This window comes from Callorhinus ursinus, unplaced genomic scaffold (assembly GCF_003265705.2).
Source record: "Callorhinus ursinus isolate GAN/ISIS: 27379988/994484 unplaced genomic scaffold, GSC_fseal_2.0 scaffold24, whole genome shotgun sequence".
NCBI classification, from domain to species: Eukaryota; Metazoa; Chordata; class Mammalia; order Carnivora; family Otariidae; genus Callorhinus; species Callorhinus ursinus.
In genome coordinates, this window is record NW_027397086.1 from 27833236 (window position 1) to 27854928 (window position 21693).

At 41.9% G+C, this 21693-nt stretch overlaps 1 protein-coding gene across 7 annotated transcripts in view; it reads right to left on the reverse strand.

The window, feature by feature from the left end:
* INVS (inversin) overlaps positions 1–21693 on the reverse strand; it is a 248473-nt gene that overhangs the window by 97918 nt on the left and 128862 nt on the right. For 5 of the 7 annotated variants that reach the window (XM_073876648.1, XM_025888013.2, XM_073876652.1 and 2 more), the window contains one exon: positions 5675–6392. In XM_073876648.1, the coding sequence (XP_073732749.1) occupies positions 5675–6392 (718 nt within the window). Of the gene's footprint in view, positions 1–4268; positions 4379–5674; positions 6393–21693 lie in introns of all 7 variants that reach the window. The other 2 variants (XM_025888015.2, XM_073876650.1) reach the window with 2 other exon arrangements.

Here is a 21693-nt window from a genome sequence, read left to right on the forward strand (position 1 = left end):
ACAAAATTTACAAAAATCAATGGCATTTCTTTGCACTAACAACATCTGAAAAAGTAATAAAATGATCCCATTTATAATAGCATCAAATACAAAATAGGAATAAATTCAACTAAAGAGATGAAAGATCTCTACACTGAAAACTACAGAACACTGATGAAATGAAGAAACAAGTAATTGGAAACTGTGTTCTTGGATTGGAAGAATATTAAAACATCCATAGTACCCAAAGCCATCTATAGATTCAGTACAATCCCTATCAAGATTCCAGTGGCATTTTTTACAGAAGTAGGAAAATACAATTCTAAAATTTATATGGAACTATAAAAGACCCCAAGTAGCCAAAGCAATCTTGAGAAAGAACAAAGGGAGAAGCTTCATACTTCCTGATTTCAAGCTATATTATAAAGTTATAGTAATCAAAACAGTATGGTACCCACCTAAAAACGGATGCCTGGACCAATGGAAGAGAATTAACAGCCCAGAAATAAACCCATGCATACAAGGTCAACTATATTTGACCAGGGAGCCAACCATACTCAATGGAGAAAAGACAATTGTTTGATAAATGGTGCTGGAAAAATTGGATATTCATACGTAAAAGAATGAAACAAGACCCTTATCTTACACCACTCACAAAAATTAATTAGAAATGGATTAAAAAGACCTAAAGGTAAGACTAGAAATTCCTAAAACAGGGGAAAAAGCTCCCTGACAGATGTCTTGCCAATGATTTTTTTGGATATGATGCAAAAAGCACAAACACAAAATAAACAAGTGGAACTACAAAGTAAAAAGCTTAGGCACAGTGAAATAAATGATCTACAAATGAAAAGACAATCTGTGGAATGGGAAAAAATATTTACAGATCATATATCTGATAAAGAGGTTACTATCCAAAAAACAGAGAACTCCTACAACTAAATAGCAAAAAATCCCAAATGATCCATTGAAAGAAAGGGGCAAAGGACCTGAAGAGACATTTTTCCAAAGAAGATACATGAATGGCTAACAGGTACATGAGAAGGTGCTCAACATCATTAATCCTAGGGGAAATTCAAATCAAAACCACAATGAGAGATCACAGCATGCCTGGTAGGATGGCTACTATCAGAAGACGAGAGATAACAAATGTTGGCAAGATGTGCAGAAAATGGAACCTGTGTTCTTTTGGTGGAATAAATTGGTTTGGCCACGATGGAAAACAGTGTGGATTTTTCTCAAAAAACTAAAAATAGAACGATGTATGATCCATCAGTTCCACTTCTGGGGATAAATAGAGAAGGAAATGAAGATCTATGTCGAGATATCTGCATCCCCAGGTTCACTTTAGCACTATTTACAATAGCCAAGACATGGATACATCCCTAAGTTGTCCATCCATGGATGAATGGATAAAGAAATTGTGGGATATATACAATAGCCATAAAAAATGAAATCCTGCCATTTGTGACAACATGGATGGACTGGAGGGAATTATGCTAAGTGAAATAAGCCAGAGAAAGAGAAATACTGTAGGATTTCACTTATATGTGGAATCTTAAAAAAAAATCAGATTTGTGGTTACCAGAAGTAGGGGGTGAGGGGAGGAGGAATTGGGTGATGGTGATCAAAAGATACAAACTTCCAATTACGAGATAAGTAAGTACTGGGGATATAATGTACAACACAATGGCTACAGGTAACACTGCTTTATGGTATATATAAAAGTTGAGAGCATCCTACCTAAGTTCTCATCGCAAGGAAAAAAACCAGTTTGTTTCCCCTGCTTTTTAAATATCTACATGAGATGATGGATCCTAACTAAACATTGTAATCATTTCATATGAATCCTATATGCAAGTCAAGTCATTATGCTGTTCACCTTAAACTTACACAAGGCTGTATGTCATTTATCTGTAAGTCAATTACATCTCAATAAAACTGGTGGGGGAAAAGGTTGAGTAACTTGCAGAAGGTCTCACAGCTAGAGCCAGGAGAGACCAACATTCAAACTCAGTGCTGTCTGACCCAACAGCCAAATCCTGCTAAGGACTTTGTTCTGTACTGTGTACTTGGTGGGGGATCTGCAGAGGGTTTTTTTTTTTTTTTTTTTAAAACAGGTGGCAAAAGTGGGGCACCTGGGTGGCTCAGTTGGTTAAGTGTCCAGCTCTTGATTTCGGCTCAGGTCATGGTCTCAGGGTGGTAAGATTGAGCCCCACATTGGGCTCTGTGCTCAGTGTGGAGTCTGCTTAGGACTCTGTTTATAACTCTCTTTTCCTCTCCCTCTGCCCCTCTCCCCCGTGCACGGGCTCTCTCTCTAAAATAAGTAAATCTTAAGGAAAAAAAAAAGGTGGCAAAAGTAAGAGCTGTATTTTACTAAGTTCATTCTGTTGGAGGGTGGGGCCTGGATTGGGAGAGGTGAGGGGCATGGGGATGATGGCTGTCTTTACATCTAGTGTTTATTTGATGGTGTCTATCCCACACGCACTCCTAAATTTCTTAATGAACACAGCTGTTTTGGAACCTCCCGAGAAAAGCTGCTTCAGTGTTCTTTATCTGATTGGTAGCTGATTAATCACTAGTGAGCCTAAAGATGCTGCAGAGACAGGCCCCATGCCTGATTTTACAATACACCAAATGAGAAATGAGGTCTTCCTAAAGTCTGCTAAAAAATCTCCTTGTGATGCGAGGTGCAGCCCTTCTCTCTTGCCCTCAAGGCCGATTTCACTCAAACTGCATGATTCTTTTTTCCTGTAGCATGCCAAACCATGGCATCTTTCTACTAGAATATATATATCACATTTCCAAAAAGCCAACTCTGGAGAAAAGCTGGGGATACGGGGCAGTACTGCTCCATAGTTCAGCTGCTTTGGTTTGTGATGCCAAGCATCTTCCACACCCTCTTCTCTGTGGGCAAAAAACTCACTGGGAAGCCCAGGTGTTGGCTTTCGGGGGTACAACTTCTACCTAATCAGTTCTGGTATGCAGACTTCTGAGTCTGTGTCCAGATGACAGGATGGTTCCAGGGCTCAGAGTCATATCCTCTGTTCTGCCATCCTCAAGGAAAATAGCACTCCTGGTTTGTTGGGAGCCCTAAGATGCCCAGTCATCCCATTCAGCCCAGGGCTCACGGCTCTTCCTATGGTCCAGCCCATCCTTGCTAATTCACCTTACAACATGCTGGAGAAGAGCTGACAGGAAGGCAGCTTACAAATGTTCAGGTAAAAAGGAAGTTTAATACAACAACTGCTCTTAGCCACAGCAAATTTCCAGCCTCACTTAGATCATACACTATCTCGTTTCAATCTTGAAAATAAAGTCTTGATTGGTAATAAGACTCACACTTTAAGACTCAGCCCCACTCACTGTTCTCCGGGCGCAAGGTTCCCTCCGCTCACCCTATCCTTGCACATTTCCCAGCCGGCCTCCTTCTGTCCTCAGTATGTCTCCTGTAATGACAGCCTGCCTCTGTGGAGCAGTTATGTGCCAAACCCTGTTTTCTACCCCACCCCTCACTGCTCCTTAGCTTTGGTGTCAAAGGTCCCAGGACTACGCTTTGGGCTTCTGTACTTAAAATGGAAGATGCATAATGCTATATATAACAGAATCAATAAGAGTGTTTTTACTGTCACCAGACATGCAACTTCCCACAACGTGCAGCATCCCACAGTCCTTCTGGGAGTCAATGTCCCAGGTCTCAGAATTGCACAATGGTGCAGCCAGAGGGCTGTGTAATTGCCTCCCCAGATGGGCACACAGACTGTGAACCCAGTGTTCTTGGGGGGAATGACTGAAGGCTCATTTGCTGCTATGGACACTTACGGACAGGACCTGTCAGCTTCTGACTCTTCAAAGAATAGTTTGACGGGAAGGCATTTTGGCTAGGGAGCAGCTGTGGGGCCTGATATGGTAAACCTTGCTGGCTTGTTTAGATCCCAGGTTTCAGCTGAAATACTTAAAAAGTTCCTCTGGGATGGTAGCCAGTGCACGTCTGGTAGAACTCTCCAAGGAGGGGAAGCAAGGACAGTTCCCATCTGTGGCTTCAGAGACAGACTATCTCCCCTCCAAACCAGCACTGGCACTTCTTAGCTCTGTAACCTTGGCGGGTTATTAACCTCTCTGTGCTTCAGCTTCCTCATCTGTGAAATGGGGACAAGAACAGTATGTACCTCATAGGGTTACTGGGAGGATTAAGTCAGTTAATACAGGTAAAACGACTTAGAACAGCACCTGGCGCAAGCGTTTAATCAATTAGCAACAGTAATAACATCATCTCCCTGTCACATTACCTTGACCAGTGTGAGCACCATCCATGCAGCCCTTCTGCTCCAGCCTGTTCTGAGGTGAAGAGCATGAGGCCTGCTTCCGCCACCGTGACCTTGACCACAGCAAACAGTACCTTTACCGAGAACGTATGGGAAAGGCCCTTGAGTCAGAGCTTCGAGTGCCTGATCTGTATCACTAGGACAAGTCGTTTTTCTTGGGACAATCTGCTTGCCTGAAAAATGGGGACACTGATCCCTACGGTGACAGCTTCCTGGGGTGGCTGGGAGAGGAAGGGGGATCAGGCGGGAGATGACTTTGTAAGGCCAGCGGCTCGAACAGACATGAGGATGCACTGTAGCAGAGGCCGTGCCCACATGGAGCAGATTGCCCGGCTCTCAGCCAGGCAGTCCTTGGCACCATAGTCCCCGAGGCCTCTCCTCAGATCTCCCAAGAACCTCTCCTGCTCTCTCCCCTCTCTCCTCTCTCTCTCTCTCTGCGGACAGTAGTGTCTCTCTGGCTCTTTTATCTCCTGACAGGGGTGTTGACATGTGGCACACCTGTGCTCGCAGTGATTTACTTGCTTTGTTCCCCCAGTGCCCTTCCTCTCTCTGGAAATGGAGGCCACCTGAGCCCCACCTGTGGGCAACGGCTCCAGCCCTCCCCCAGACACCGGTCATGACTAAGGCCTCATCTAGATTTAGGCCCTAGTGGGGCCTGCAGATGAAGGAGATGATGAAATATGTGAAAAACTTGCAGCAAAGGACTCCTCCAGTCCTCCCATGATGACTCCCTGGAGGAATTTGTCTATGTCAGGATGCCTCCACCACTACTCCTAGCCCCTACCCCATAGTCCCAGCTCAGCAGGTGCTTTCGCAGGGTTTTGTAATCTATGTCAGCCACTTAATCCACTATGACCAGGCCCTGGTTTAGGTACTCGGACTATTACTAATTCCTGGGTAGTAAGGACATAAAAAGAAAAATAAAATATCTTACACGTGTTGTGCTTTAGAATTCACAAAGTGCCCATGATTTCATTCTAGCAACCTGCCATATAAACAGGACAGATGCAGCAATTACTAAATCCTGTTTCACAGATGAGAAAACAGCAAGAAAAAAAAAAAGCCACGTGATTTGCAAAGGGAAACTCAGGCTTCTTGGTTACAAACTGAGGCTCTTTTCCTTTACACCAGGCTATCCTGGCTGCTTCTTGATTTTCTTGGCAAAACCATCTTCCAAATAGCTTATCAATGTAAATTACAAGGACCTACGCATGAGTGAATTTTCTGGGCACACTCAGTAAAATTGGCCTTGTCATGCCAGCACATGGAATTCACTAGAAGAACAGAGCACAGGGCGTGTCACATTAGGACGTTAGGAGTATCAGGACAAGCAGAGATTCAGAGGAGCCGGGGCCCCTCCCTCATCCTACCTTCTCCAGGCCCGCTGGATGACCGCTGCCGCCTTGTTCTTTTTGCGAAACAGCTCTTTCCTGCTTCTTTCTTTCTGGATTATCTGCAGCCGCAGCTCTACGGGGAGAAGGCCAATATTCACACTCTGCCCAGAGAGGGGACCAGGTGCTGGATCAGTCTCCTTGGATATCAGAGTGTCCTCCCACAGGGTGGATGTTCCCGACTTCCTGACTCCTGACCTCAACACCTCTGTGTTCTGTGGCAAGTCTGAGCAGATCCCTCCTGCGAGCTTGTCCTGTGTCATTTTGTTTCTTGATGTTCGATGGTGGAGAGGATTCTGCCCAGCATGGACCACCTCCCCCTTGGCACTGCCAGGCCGGCTAGAGCCAGCCGGGGAGTGCCTTCCTCCTCGGAGCTCTTGAACTCGTCTTTTCTGGGAGGCACATTTGGCCTTGGGTGCTGTGTCCTGCCGCCTGCTGGGTTTCCGGGGGCCATCCTGCCGTGGAAGGCTTGCAGCTGCCCAACTGGCATCCTCTCCTTCCTCGTCTGGCCCAGCCACCCTGATACAGGAAGGCTGCTTCAAGAAGCCTTTCCCCTTGTCACACTGCTGCTCACCAACTGTCTCACCTCTGGGCTTCTCAACAGAGGAGACTCCTGAATGTCTGTTTCCATCACTGCCTTCACTGGGGCGGAAGTGGACACAGGCAGATCGGCCTTTAGACTGTTCTCTGGGTGATTCTTGGGGAGACAAGGGAAAAGGGAAAGAATATTTATTGTTCCAAACTTGCATAGTGGGGCAGTTCTGCTCATTTGTTCACGTAAAATACTCAGATTTGTCCTAGTAACATCACCATGATAGTAGTGATTCTAATTAGAGGGAAAAAAAACGTTTAGCTTCTATTTCTAGCAATGGAATGTTAGCTAACCTGATACCTTCCCACTACAATGCTGACTAAAATATAATAAACATTCTTTTCCAAGCACCATAGTGCCTTCAAGAAAATAAAGGAAATCCAAAAACAAAGTAGAGGGCAAAAACAAAGGGAAAACTGAAAATCAGAGTGTTAAGTGTGTGAGCTGATCCAGCAACTGTCTGGGCAGGTAGTAATGGTGGAGTGGGCAACAGTGGGTCTTACTAAATATCTGGCTGTGTTTTAATATCCAAATAATGACAGAAAACAAGGTCTTGCAGGCAGAAAGTTAGCTAGAACCAAGACCCTGCATGAAGCCAGGACTCTTGAGGGGTTATATCCTTTGGGAAACAACAAGCAAATTTGTCTTAGCCTGAGTTCTGGATGGGGGAAAGAATCTCCCTTGAGAATTTGAAACTTAAGTCCTGTGCCTCATCACATGGGTTTCATATTCATTTATTCTCAACCCATAGAAAAAATTAATATAAAAACCAGTCTCAAGATGGTGGTACAGGATGCTTCATTGAAGCAAACACAGTTATTATTTTGACATGGCATTCCCTCAACTCAGGCCACACAGAGGGGTCCTTCTGAAAATGACTTCACAATCCAAAATTATAAAATGCATGAGGAGATTATCTACCGTGAATGAGTTAACAGACACAATAGCAATATTAGATCAACAAGAACTTAGCTAATAGAACAGTGATACATACACACATACCCATGTATGTGTGTATTCTTTTGATTAAACACAAAAGAATTTAAAAATATGGGAAAAGAATAGATTTGAAAAAGAACTAAATACAACCTCTAAAATGAAACATTTCAGACTCAATATAAAAAGCAATGAAAGAACTTCTGCTTCTGTAAGGGCAGAATTGAGGCATACTCACCACTGAGGACAACAGAAAAGCCAAGCAAAATATTAAAAACCACCTGTCTGAAGGCATCAAAGAGCTAACAAGACAGAAAAAAATATGGGGCCAAGATGCAGGAGAATCAGGTAACTGACAGAAATGAGCAAGGCATTTGGGGTCATATATTCCTAGGAGAACAGAATTATCCCCTCAAGGTTTGGAGGACACAACCTGGAGTCCAGAACCTGCCAAGAAGCATTCCTTTGGGCTGGAACCCTGGAGGGCTATATCTTAGGAGGAAAGGTGAACTCATAGTAAATTGACCCTTGGAGGGACTGAGTGCAGCTTTGCATCATCTCAGTATTAGAAACTAGATTAAGGTTTGGATTGCTCAAACTTGGATTGCTCATGCTCCTAAATGTCTGCCAGAAGCCAATGTAAATCCCTTCTGGAGGAATTACTATTATCCTAAATCTTATGTTATTTCTCATGTAAATTTTTATATTAAATGTCTACCACTCAATCAAAAATATGCAGGCAGATAAAGAGACAAGATAGTATTCAATAAGTGGGGGCAACAATAAAAACAGACACACAGATTATCCAGATAATGTGTTTTCAGAAACAAACTTTAAAATAACCATTTTACAGTGCAAAGAAGTATCTAAACTATGCTATGCTTCATGTAAGACAAAGGGGATATAAGGAAATACACTTGTATCTGCTCATTTGTATGAAAGAAATATAGAAAGGATAAACCAGAAACCGAAGAGACTGGGTACCTACTGTGATTGGGCAGGAAAGGGGGAGAAAGAGGGAAATGGGAACTAGGTAGTGGGGTGAGGGGGAACAATACTTCTCTGTGTATATCTTTTGTATAGTTCTGACTCTTAGAACCATTATAATGTTTCACAAACACCACTAAAGCCCCAATTAATTAAACAAGATACCACCACACACCTATTAGATGGTGAAAACACAAAAAACACTGATAACACCAAAGGCTGATAAGGATGTGCAGCAACAGGAACTCTCATACACTGCTGGTGGGAAGGTAAGATGGCACAGCCACTGTGGAAGATAGGGTGGCAGTTCCTTACAAAACTGTTCTTACCAGACGATCCAGCTATTGTTCTCTTTGTTATTTACCCAAATGAATTTGGGTAAATAACGTCCGCCCAAAACCCTGCATATGGATATTTAGAGTAGCTTTATTCATAATTTCCAAAACTTGGAAGCAACCAAGATGTCCTTCAGTAGCTGCATAGATGACTAAATTGTGGTACATCCCGACAATGGAATATTATTCAGCACTAAAAAGAAATGAACTGAAAGGAAATGAAATAAAAAGGAAATGAGCGCTAAACAGAAATGAGTTACCAAGCCATGGAGGATGTTCCTAAGTGAAATATTACTTCCCTTGTATGAATATTACTAGTGCATATTAGTAAGTGAAAGAAGCCAATCTGAAAAGGCTACCTACTGTATGATTCCAACTCTATGACATTTTGGAAATGGGCAAAACTATGGAGATAGTAAATGGATCAGTAGTTGCTAAGGGTTCGAGGGAGGGAAGGATACATAGGCAGAGCACAGGGGATTCTTAGGGCAATGTGATGGTTAATTTTATGTGTCAACTTGACTGGGATAAGGGGCACCCAGATAGCTGATAAAATATTTCTGCATGTGTCTGTGAGGATGTCTTGGAAAGAATGAATTGGTAGACTGAGTACAGAAGATTGCCTTCACCAATGCAGGTGGGCAACATCTAGTCTGTGGAGGGTCTCAACAGAACAAAGGTGGAGGAAGGGCAGATTTGCTCTCTTTGCTTGAGCTGGGACAAAGCTGCCCTTAGACAAAGCTGCCCAGGTGCTGCTACTTTTCAGGCTTTCAGACTTGGATCAGAACTTATACCATCAGCCCCTTCATCCCCCTGATTCTCAGGCCTCTGGACTTGGCCTCACACCATCTGCTCCCCTGGTTCTCGAGCCTTCAGATTCACTGAATCATACCACCAGCTTTCCTGGTTCTCCAGCTTGCAGGCAGCAGATCGTGGGACTTCTCAACCTCCATAATCAAGTGAGCCAATTTCTAGAACAAACCTCCATATATATATATATCCTATTAGTTCTGTTTCTCTGGAGAACCCTAATACAGGCAATGAAACTCTTCTGTATGGTGCCATAATGGTGGATATGAGTCATTATACATTTGTCAAAACCTATAGAATGTGCAACACCAGGCATGAAGTCTGATATAAACTGTGGACTTTGTGTGATAAGGATGTGTCAATGTAGATTCATCAATTTTAACAAATGCACCACTCTGGTATAGGATGTTGAGTTGGGGAGTATGTGTGTGTTGGGGGCCAGGAGTGTATGGAAACTCTGCACTTTCTGCTCAATTTTGCTGTAAACCTAAAACTGCTCTAAAAAGTAAATTCTATTAAAAGGAAAAAATTAAGAGGTACAAACTTTCAGTTCTAAGATAAATAAGTCATAGGGATGAAAAATACAGCATAGGAAATATAGTCAATATTATTATTATTATTTTTAAAGATTTTATTTATTTATTTATTTATTTATTTATTTGAGAGAGAGAGAATGGGAGATAGAGAGCACGAGAGGGAAGAGGGTCAGAGGGAGAAGCAGACTCCCTGCCGAGCAGGGAGCCCGATGTGAGACTCGATCCCGGGACTCCAGGATCATGACCTGAGCCGAAGGCAGTCGCTTAACCAACTGAGCCACCCAGGCGCCCCTATAGTCAATATTATTATAATAATGTTGTATGGTAACAGATGGTAGCTACACTTATGGTGAGCATTGCATAATGTACAGGATTGTCCAATCACTATGTTATAAACCTGAAACTAATGTGTGTAACATTGTATGTCAACCATACATACTTCAATAAAAAAGGGAAAAAAAAGAAAAATAATGAAGAGACTGCTAGATGATATTAGATACTAACTAGTGATGATAAAAATAATGTGATTTGGGTATTAATATAGATAGATCAGTTAGAAAGAATACAAAGCTAAAAATATACCCATATATAAAAATATATATAATAAAGATAGCATTTTTAATTTGTGGTGAGCTGAGCTGCTTAGAGCCCCTGGGTGTGAACCCAGAGAGAAATGCTGTACCCCTCCTGAAGCCATTACTCACAAAGCCCGCTGCCAGTGTTGCAGCTCCAAGTATATGGCTCATTTCCATGTATATTATTGTATATTCCATGCAGATTATTTCATGTATATGACTAGAACAACTGCCTATTCTCTAAAAAGAAGTCATTAGACTCCAATATCACTATATAAAAAATTAAATTTGAAATAGTAAAAATCAGAAAATATATGTGTTTATTAGATCTTAAAGTGGGAAAAACCTTTTCTTAGGTAAAACCACAAGGATAAAAATCTCAAAAGAAAAAATTAAACAAAGGGTAAACTTAAAAAAGACATTCATTATATATGATAGACAAAGGTTACTATTCTTATTATATGCTAAGCTTTTAGAAATATTAAGAAAATGAAAAACCAATATAAAAATTGACAGAGTACATCAGTGAACAATCCAGAAAATAAATACACAGAGCCAGTAAAAATATGACAAAATTCCATCCTGCTAACTAGGATTCAATAAAATCACTATTTGCCTAAATGTTTAGAGAGAGTTTTTGGTTTTTTGCTTTTGAAAGGCTGAAATAACCTTTTGCAACCGCCTGGAATGAAATTTGGCAGGATGTTTAAAGAGCCATAAAAATTAGAGATGTACACAAAAATGTGTATGAAAGGTTATTTAGCTCATATGTCCTACAACACAGACATGATTAAACAAATCATGCTGTACTCATGATCTGATATAATACTAAGCAGCTAACATTTTTGTTGAAAACAAGGAGATAATGTAAGACCTCAAAATAGGATGCCCACTCTTTTCTGAAATAAAAAAAAGGAAAGTTCTAGTAGATGGATTTATACCAAAGTGATAAGAGTTGATTATCTTAAGGAGGATTTTTATTTTTTCTTTGTTCTTTTCTGTTTTAAAATTATTTTGTAATGTACATTAACCACTTTCGTAATTAGGAAAACACATCATTTTCTGTTTAAATAAAAAGTACCCAACTACAAAAAAAAAAAAAGCCCAACAATTAAAATCAACTAGGATGTGGGAAAGAACTCAAAGTGGATTATAAATAATAACAAACAAACCTAACTGTATTACGAATGAATTAGGTAACCACACTAAAAGGTGAAGAAAAGAACTGACCTAAGTAACTTTGTAAAAACATATCTTGGCTGGATACTGTAAGGACAAAAAGAAATGTATGTGAATACTGTGCTCTAGTTAGTAAGTTTGTCTCTCACAGGGATATGGGTTAGCAATTCTGAAACTGCTTTATGTGTATACCAGGATTGAACAAATAAGCATATATATCCTATATGATGGGAGCCAGATCTTTCACTGTTGGAGGAAACACTTCAAATAAAGAGAAGAAAAGATAGAGTAATCGCTGTGGTGTTGAATGGAATTGGAGGTATCATGAATATGAACTCGTGTGTGTGTGTGTGTGTGTGTGTGATACACACACACACAGACAGATGCAGAAATAGATGTAAATAATTTTTAGCTCTGTCTGCTGATAGGGCTTAGGAGCAAGAGTACTCCAATAGTAATATGCCCCCCTAGCACTCAGATTTTGGTTTCTAATACCATTCTTCAACAAAGGGAACCAGGGTTCTTTGGAGAAGTGGTTAATTCCAGGGCTCTGACTGGGGGAGAGATATGATGAGGTTTCATTTTGAAGAGACCCATCTGTTCACAGAGAGGAAAATGGATTAGGGGAGTCAGAGCAGATAAGTAAGACCAGTTAGGAAGCTACTACAACAGTCCGAGTTGGAGATGAAGGCAAGAAGGTGTGAGGTAGAATATACGGGGGTGGGGGATGAGAGGGAGAAAACGGGTTTGAAAGATGTTTAGGAAGTCAATGAGACAAGAGCTGGTGACAGGTTGGGGACGGGCAGTAAAGGAAAAGGAAATAATCGTTACTCCTGCACTGAATGTTCAGACGGATGAGTACATCATTAACCAACGCACAGAGCAGGCTTACATGAAATCTTCATCAGTCCTGTCTCAGCTAGGTTGAGTTTGGGATGCCTTTGGGACATCCAAGTGAGGCATAAGTAAATAATTAAATATACATAATTGGAACAAGGGAAGGAGGTCAGGGAGTCTTTGGCATACAGGAGGTAACTGAATTTTTTGTGTTAGCCATTGTACACATACCAAACGTAAGGGCCCACTTACTCCCACCAGTCATACCCACTAGTTCTGGCAGCCCATATGGTGAGAAAGAAGATAACACCAGGGATGGCCCTTAAAACAGCAAGTTTCTCCTCCACTAGACTCTCCCGAAAACCACACTGACTCAGACAACTTTATCTCACCACCTCCCACAAGGAATCTGCTAGCAAGTCCTCTCAATTGCATCTCTCCAGTCCAGCCCTTACTCCTCGCCCTGCCACTGTGTCTTAGTGTAGGCCCTGCAAACCCAACCTCCACTCAGCCACAGTGATCCTCCTAAATATTACATCTCCTTCCTTCCCTACCTCTTGAAGAATAATTAGATTAGTTATAATAACAGCTCATATTTATAGAGTGCTTTAGGCACTGGGTTTAAATCTTTCCATGGGTTATCGCCATAATGTTCACAAATTTCTAAGACAGGCATTATCTTTTTTTTTTTTTTATAAATTAAGAAATGGAGGCTTAGAAGAGGTTAAGTAACTTGATCAAGATTATATAGGTAGTGATAGAGTCTATATGTGAACCTAGTTCATTTGATTCTAAAGCTTGTGCACTCAGCCATCATGCTCTCCACGCACTGTACACAAGGGAAGAATTTACTATGAGAGAGAAGAACGAAACCACTTACTAAGAGATGTTGGGCAAACCCCTCTTTCAGGGTCTCCGTTTCCTGACTTGTACTGAAAAGGCTGTACTAGATGCTTTCTAAAGACACTCAAGCTCTAACATTCTCCATTTCTAAGAGATAGGATGAAGGAGAAAAAGCAGTGGCCCACATTTCCCATCTCTGGGTTCCTGCTGGTATGCCTACCCCTCAAGGTCTACACTGCATAAGCAATGATGAGTTGAAGTAGCTGTGACTCTTTAGAATGTGGCCAAACAGAAAGCGGCTCGGGGTGCCCTCTGCCCAATTATGTTGGGGTTTCCCAGCAAGACTATAGTAGAGAAGCTCCAGTCAATGGATATTCTTGATTCCTAGAAATTCTATTTTCCTTTGTACCCTGGCCTCTTAGGCAGGTAAATGAGGGCAAAGGCTGCCCATGAAACTGGAGCTCCTTCTCCTTACATCTGAATCAGGCTGATTGGCCTCCCTTCTATTTACTCTTCCCCAAAGTTTGGATGCTGTGTTTCTCTGAGACCCTATCTGTATATTTGAATCTGGCTCTTCCCAAAGGTCCCTTATTCAGGACACCAGTGCCTGCCCTCAAAGGAATGAGGAGCTCCCCTGCTTCAGAATTATTTAGAATAGCGACTTTCAAATTTTTGACAACTCTGACATTGTGGCCCAGTATACTCATATTTATGTATGTACACACACACACACACACCCCCCTCTGTGCCTAGACATACAACTACAATCAAATTTATTACCTTTATTATGTGCAATATACTTTGATATATTTTTTTAAAGATTTTATTTACTTATTTGACAGAGAGAGAGCACAAGCAGAGGGGGTGGCAGGCAGAGGGAGAGGGAAAAGCAGGCCTCCTGCTGTGCAGGGAGCCCGATGCAGGGCTCTGTCCCAGGGCCCTGGGATCACGACCTGAGCCGAAGGCAGACGCTTAACTGGCTGAGCCACCCAGGTGCCCCTACCTTGAGATTTTCTAATATAGTCTATTTCATGAAAATTATCCTGGTCCAATCCACTAAATTCATTTTATGAGCCATACATGGCTTGAAAATCATTACAAAACCATGTCCTAGATCACCTTTAAACTAGTCTGTGGAGGGCCTCAATAGAACAAAGGTGGAGGAAGGGCAGATTTGCTCTCTTTGCTTGAGCTGGGACAAAGCTGCCCTTAGACAAAGCTGCCCAGGTGCTGCTACTTTTCAGGCTTTCAGACTTGGATCAGAACTTATACCATCAGCCCCTTCAAGTAAGGAGAGAAAGTCTAACTAGTATCAGTGTAATTAAAGGACAAAAGGATTGGTTATTAGGGGCCCTGGGTAGCTCAGACGTTAGGTGCCTGCCTTCGGCTCAGGTCATGGTCCCAGGGTCCTGGAATCGAGCCCCGCATCGGGCTCCCTGCTCAGCGGGAAGCCTGCTTCTCCCTCTCCCACTCCCCTTGCTTGTGCTCCCTCTCTCACTATCTCTCTGTCAGATAAGTAAATAAAAAATCTTTAAAAAAAAGGATTGGTTATTAAAAACTGAAACTTAGTGGGCTTTTCAGGATGTAAGATGACTGATTATCTGAATGTGATCAGATCCACAGTAGATCTGATTGGTCTTGTAGCATAAATGTCTCAAGGTGTTTTGGAGCACTCAGGTGGCTCAGTCAGTTAAGCGTCCAACTCTTAATTTCAGCTCAGGTCATGATCTCAGGGTTGTGAGATAGCACCCTGTGTCAGGCTTCGTGATCAGCGTGGAGCCTGCTTAAGATTCTGCCTCTCCTTCTCCCTCTGCCCCCCACCTACGCACTCATTCTCTCTCTCAAAAAAAAAAAAAAGTCCCAAGGTGTTTTATAATAACCGGAAACACAATTACCCTCTGTACTTGTAAAAAGTCTGAAACAACTGTGCTCCCCCTTCTCTCTGTTGAGCACTGGATTAGGTGGAGAACACTGTCCATGTGAAATTGCAGGGATTAAGTGTAATTCTTGTGGTACACAGTAAGCCCCAAACCCATCAAACTTTTAATGGGTGCTTTCTAAGAGGAGTCAGGTCAAGAAGTATTTACCTATGTAACCAATTTTCTGCTCACTGTTGTAAGAAAGATGCTGATGGTATGGTCCTTAGCCCCAGTTACAGTTAAGTATGGCTGGTACATAGTGTGGACTCAAAAACATATCTGTTGAATGGATGCACTGCATGAGTGATTTAGTGGACTGAGTAGAAGCAAAGCTTTGCCATAAAATGGAACTCTGTTACAGAAAACATGAGTACACCTAATGAACACATTTCATATCTTTTTTTTCTAAGATTAATTGATTTATTTGAGAGAGAGAGAGGGAGAGCAAGCACAGGGAGGGGCAGAGGGAGAGGGAGAGAGAAACTTTAGCAGACTCCTCCCAGACCTCAGAGCTCAAACCTCTGGTTTGAAGATGTTTCTCTACCCCCTTGAATCTGGCCTGGTCTTGTGAACTGCTCTGATCAACAGAATGTGGTACAAGTGATAGGAAAGTTTTGAAGCCTAGGCCTCAAGAGAGCTTGTCACTTCTGGCTTTCTCTCAGAGCACTGCCCTGAGAACAACATGCAAGGAAGATGGTCTTACCTTCTTACCTCCTGGAGGATGCAAGGTCATGTAGAAGAGATCTGAGACACCTTGGCCAATAGCCAGCACCAATGGCCACATGTGTAAAGGAAGCCATCTCGGACTTTCTAGTTCCATCGGCCACATGAGTGAGCCCAAGTGACCTAAGAGAGGAACTGCTCAGACAACCCACAGAATTGTGAGAAATAAGAAGTTGTTGTTTTAAGCCACTTAGTTTTGGGGGTAATTTGTTATGTCACTAGAGATAAACAACACAGAAACCAATAAGCTAAAAATGAGAGGTGCTGGCCTAACAAAACCCATAGCTTTGACTTAGGGACTGATGAGTGAACAGAAGCTGGGAAGGCAATAAAGAGACTATTACCAAAGGCTGACAGAGCAGAGAGGAAATTGCTATTGGAGTTTGGAGAATGGTCAATGGTATTATTCAGGGGCAGAATAATTGGCAAGATGGGTAAAAGTTACCTGCAGTAACTTAGAAGACAGAAAACATATCTAATGAATTTGTAGATATGGATTAGGAGAGTTCGAGGGGCAATAACTGAAGAAAATATCAACCAGCTTTCTTAGCTCCATGGGATAAAGTGTGGGGAGAAAGAAGTAAAATTAGGAAAGAACTGCTCAGTTTACAAGCAGAATCTAGAGGAAATACAAAGAGCCTAAAATGTGCCAGGTTAGCAAAGAAAGCTGTTTCACATATTCATTCTTTCCAGTCAATGAAAGAATCTCTTAGTAAAATATGACTTAAGGATAAAGATCAAATCAGGAGTATTACTGTGCAACCCTTTATTAAGACCTTAAAAATATCTAAGATGGTACATTGTAAAGCACTGTAAGCTACACGAAAGAACATCTAAGAACTTCAAGGGCATTTTCCCACAGTAGCCTGAGCCACCCAAAGTAGAGAGAGGCCTGTCTGAGAAATAATTATAGATGTAGTTTTGGAACATGGAGTGAATCCAGTCAGATTCATAGGGAACGCACAAAATTTTTTTTAAAGATTTTTTTTTTTTGTTTATTTGAGAGAGAAAGAAGCAGAGCACACGAGCAGAGGGAGGGGCAGAGGGAGAGGGAGAATCCCAAGCAGACTCCCCGCTGAGCATGGAGCCTGATGCGGGGCTCAATCCCATGACCCTGAGATTATGATCTGAGCCAAAATCAGGAGTCAGATGCTTAACCGACTTAGCCACCCAGGTGCCCCTGAAACCCATGAAATTTCTGAGGTAATTGTATCACAAAGAGTATCACTAGCTTGAACTGCTAAGGCAGTTCAAAACAAACAGGAGCCTCTGGAACCTCAACTTCCTATAGGCAGGAAACAGGCTGAAGAAAGGTGTTTAGCTGCAAACATCCGCTATGTCTTATGGGAAGGGAAGATGTCTCAGAGAGCAGAACCAAGAACCCAGGTGGCAGAGCCAAGAGCCAAGGAGAAGAATGGAATAGGAAACCACATACAGGGGTAAAACCATACCCTAATCAAGGAACATTCCATACTTCTAATACTGCTAATGTGTAACCAGTTGGCTTTTTTTTTTCAAGATTTTATTTATTTATTTGATAGAGAGAGACAGCGAGAGAGGGAACACAAGCAGGGGGAGTGGGAGAGGGAGAAGCAGGCCTCCCGCTGAGCAGGGAGCCCGATGCGGGGCTCGATCCCAGGACCCTGGGATCATGACCTGAGCAGAAGGCAGACGCTTAACGACTGAGCCACCCAGGCGCCCCACCAGTTGGCTTTCAGAATTGTTATGGACTAGTGACTTGTATGTGCCTCTTATTTCTCCCCTTTTGAACAAAGGTGTCTACTGTGGTTATTCTGTTCCTGCCTCATCATTGCTTGTTGGGTGTGGAGAGGGGTTGATAATACGTGTTTTTGGTTGGCTAGTCCCTGAATTGGAAAGATTCACATCTGGGGAATCTCTTTATTTATTTATTTATTTATATTTATTTATTTATTTATTTTATTTTTAAATTTATTTGACACAGAGAGGGAGAGCACACATAGGGGGAGCAGCAGGCAGAGGGAGAGGGAGAAGCAGGCTTTCTAACGATGCGGGGCTTGATCCCAGGACCCTGGGATTATGACCTGAGCCAAAGGCAGACGCTTAACTGACTGAGACACCCAGGTGCCCCAGAGCTGGGGAATTTTGACAACATCTGGACATGACATAGGTCTTAAGATCCCAAACTTCAAGCTTGATGTGATAACTGAGATGACATTTTGGAGTCCTGAGATAATTTTGAGAATACTGTGCATGTGGGAGGAATGTGAATAATCTGTGACCAAAAAGGAACTGTGGTAGATTTTTTAATAGCAAAAAATTACTCCCATCCTAGTATGCACAAAAGTAGAGTATATTTCTCCATATCACTTAGTCTGGGCTGGTCATACAACTTGCTTTGACCAAACAGAATGTAGCATGCACATTCTGGAGCCTATTCCACGAGAGGTCTTGTGGCTTCTGCCTTTGCTTTCTTAGAATGATGCCCTGAGACCACTATGTAGGGAGGCCAGTCTAGTCTAATGGAGGATGAAAGGCATATAAAGCAGAGTCAAGGAATCTCAGCTCATAGCCAGTATCAACTGCCAGACATTTAAGTCAGTCTGTCTTAGACCCAGTTCAGCTGACCCTCCACCTGCACGTAGCCACATGTGAGAGAACGGGTGAAACTGTAGAGGAACTGCCCAGCCAGCCCACAGAATCATGAGAAATAATAAATTGTTGTTCTTAGCCACTTAGTTTTAGTGTAGTTTTTGTTTTTGTTTTTTGTTTGTTTTTTACATAGCAGCATATAATGGAAACAACACTGATCTTACAGATCTTGTAATCTATTGGAAAAAACAGACAAGCCAGCAATAACAGTAAAAGGTGATGATCTTCCTAATATGGAAGTACAGAAGACCTATGGGAACATATAGCAGGAAGATGAAGCCTTGTTTCATGGGGAGGTATGGCTGTATAGAGGAAGTAACATTCATCCTGAGATCAGAAAAATAAGAGGCACTTTTATCCATATGAATGGGGGAGTGTAATATGCAGTGACCTCAAGCTAAGAAAGAATTTGAGGAAATTCGATGTGGTTGTTACATCACTGGAGTCTAGTTAACACCAGCTGAATGAATAAATGAATGAATAGGGTGCCTGGATGGCTCAGTTGGTTAAGTGACTGCCTTAAGGAGGAGTCTGCTTCTCCCTCTGACCCTCCCCCCTCTCATGCTCTATCTCATTCTCTCTCTCAAATAAATAAAATCTTTAAAAAAATAAAAAAAAATAAATGAATGAATATATAACAAAGCATCAGACCTCCTTAAGGTATACGTTACTGATGCATTATCACTGTAAAGTGGGTTATGGAATTACATACTGGATATGTTTGTGGCCATTCATGTGTACTTTTATGTAGCTGTTCTTGGCTAGATCATCAGTGTGGTTTAATAACAGTAGTTACTGAAGACCTAGTACAAGTCATGGGCTATAATAAGATTCTACATTAATTATTTGATTTCTATTCATAACTGCCTTGCAGGGTAGAGAGTATGCACTCATTTTTTTCTTATTTAAAATTGAAATATAGTTGACACAATGTTACATTAGTTTTAGGCATACAGCATCTTAATCTTGCTATGCTGTGCTCACCACAGGTATAGCTATCATCTATCATCATAGGCACTATGATAATACCATTAACTGTATTCCCTGTGCTACACCTTCCTTCCCCATGACTTGTTCATTCCATAACTGAAGCCTGTACTTCCCACACCCCTTCACCCATTCCGCCCATTGTCCCACTCCCCTCCTCTCTGGCAACCATCAGTTTGTTCTTTGTATTTATGAGTTTCTTTCTGCTTTTTTTGTTTATTCATTTGTTGTTTTTTGAGTATTCCTCCCCCAACCCATTTTATGGCTAAGGAAATTAAGGTTCAGAGAGAGAGAATGAATTGTCCAAGCCCTGAACTGGGTCACCATGAGATTTCATAGACTCTTTCTGGGGTCCAAAAGGTCAAAACTATTTTTATAATACTACTAAGACATTATTTGCCTTTTTCACTATGTTGGCTTTTGCACTTAAGAGTTCTGGAGGGCTCTCACTGTTCCTTAATTTGTAAGAATGGCTCCATATGCTTAAATTGCTTTGGGCAAATGATATAATTTATGCAGAATATCTGTTTTCCTTCTGGGAGTCTGGAGTTGTAGTATATGCTAGGCAGAGGGTACTTATGTAACTGACCCGAATAAAAATCCTGGAGTCCTAAGTTTAGGTGTGTTTTCCTGGTAGAAAAAAGGCTAACTAGTTGTTACAATTCATTGCTGGAGATGTCCACAATAGCCAAACTATGGAAAGAGCCTAGATGTCCATCAACAGATGAATGGATAAGAAGATGTGGTGTATATATACAATGGGATATTATGCAGCCATCAAAAAAAGAAATCTTGCCAGTTGCAACAACGTGGATGGAACTAGAGGGTATTATGCTAAGCGAAATAAGTCAATCAGAGAAAGACAAGTATCATATGATCTCACTGATATAAGGAATTTGAGAAACAAGACAGAGGATCATAGGGGAAGGGAGGGAAAAATGAAACAAGATGAAACCAGAGAGGGAGACAAACCATAAGAGACTCTTAATCTCAGGAAACAAAGTGAGGGCTGGTGGAGTGGTGGGGGGTGGGAGGGATGGGGTGGCTGGGTGATGGACCCTGGGGAGGGTATGTGCTATGGTGAGCGCTGTGAATTCTGTTAAGACTGATGAATCACAGACCTGTACCCCTGAAACAAATCATACATTATATGTTAATAAAAAAATAAAGCAAAACAAATGGAAAAAAAATTCATTGCTGGAGGAATTCATCATGTCTTGTGTGATTCCACTGGGAGAAGACTCTTGGAAATTTGCATCTGGTTTCTTCCAGACTTTGCTCCATGTGCCTCTTCCCTTTGTTGATCTTGATTTGCATCCCTTTGTTATAAAAGATCCTAGCTGTGAATACAAATATATGGTGAGTCTTGTGAGTACTCTTAGCAAATTACTAAACTTTGCGGGGGGAGTCTTGGGGATCCCCAACATACTAAGCAAAATCCAAATAGGATAAATTCCAAGAATCCATACCAAGACACATCATGTTAAACTACTGAAAATCAAAGATAAAGAAAAATCTTGAAAGCAGCCAGAGAGCAGTGGCATGTTACACAGAAGCATTACTGAGGAACACCAATTTGATTGACAGTGGATTTCTCGTCTGAAACCATGGAAGCCAGAAGTGGCACAGCCTCTTTCAAGTGTGGGTAGGAAAGACCTGCTAAGTGTGCATTCTGGATCTGGTTTATCAACTCTTCTGGAATGAAGTCAAAACATTCTCAGGCAGGGGCGCCTGGGTGGCTCAGTCAGTTAAACGACTGCCTTCGGCTCAGGTCATGATCCCTGGGTCCTGGGATCGAGCCCCGCATCGGGCTCCCTGCTCGGTGGGGAGTCTGCTCCTCCCTCTGCCTCTCCACCTGCTTGTGTTCCCTCTTTCTCTCTCTCTGGCAAATAAATAAATAAAATCTTTAAAAAAGAAAAAAACATTCTCAGACAAAGGAAAACTTATAGAATTTGTGGCTAGTGGAGCTACTCTAAATACTGGCCAAAGAAGTTTCTTCAAACAGAAAGAAAATGATAAAAGAGGGAATCTAGTGCCCTGGGAAGGAGGACAGAACAAGAGAAAAATGGAACTATGGGTACATAGAAGAGACGATCCTTTTCCTCATG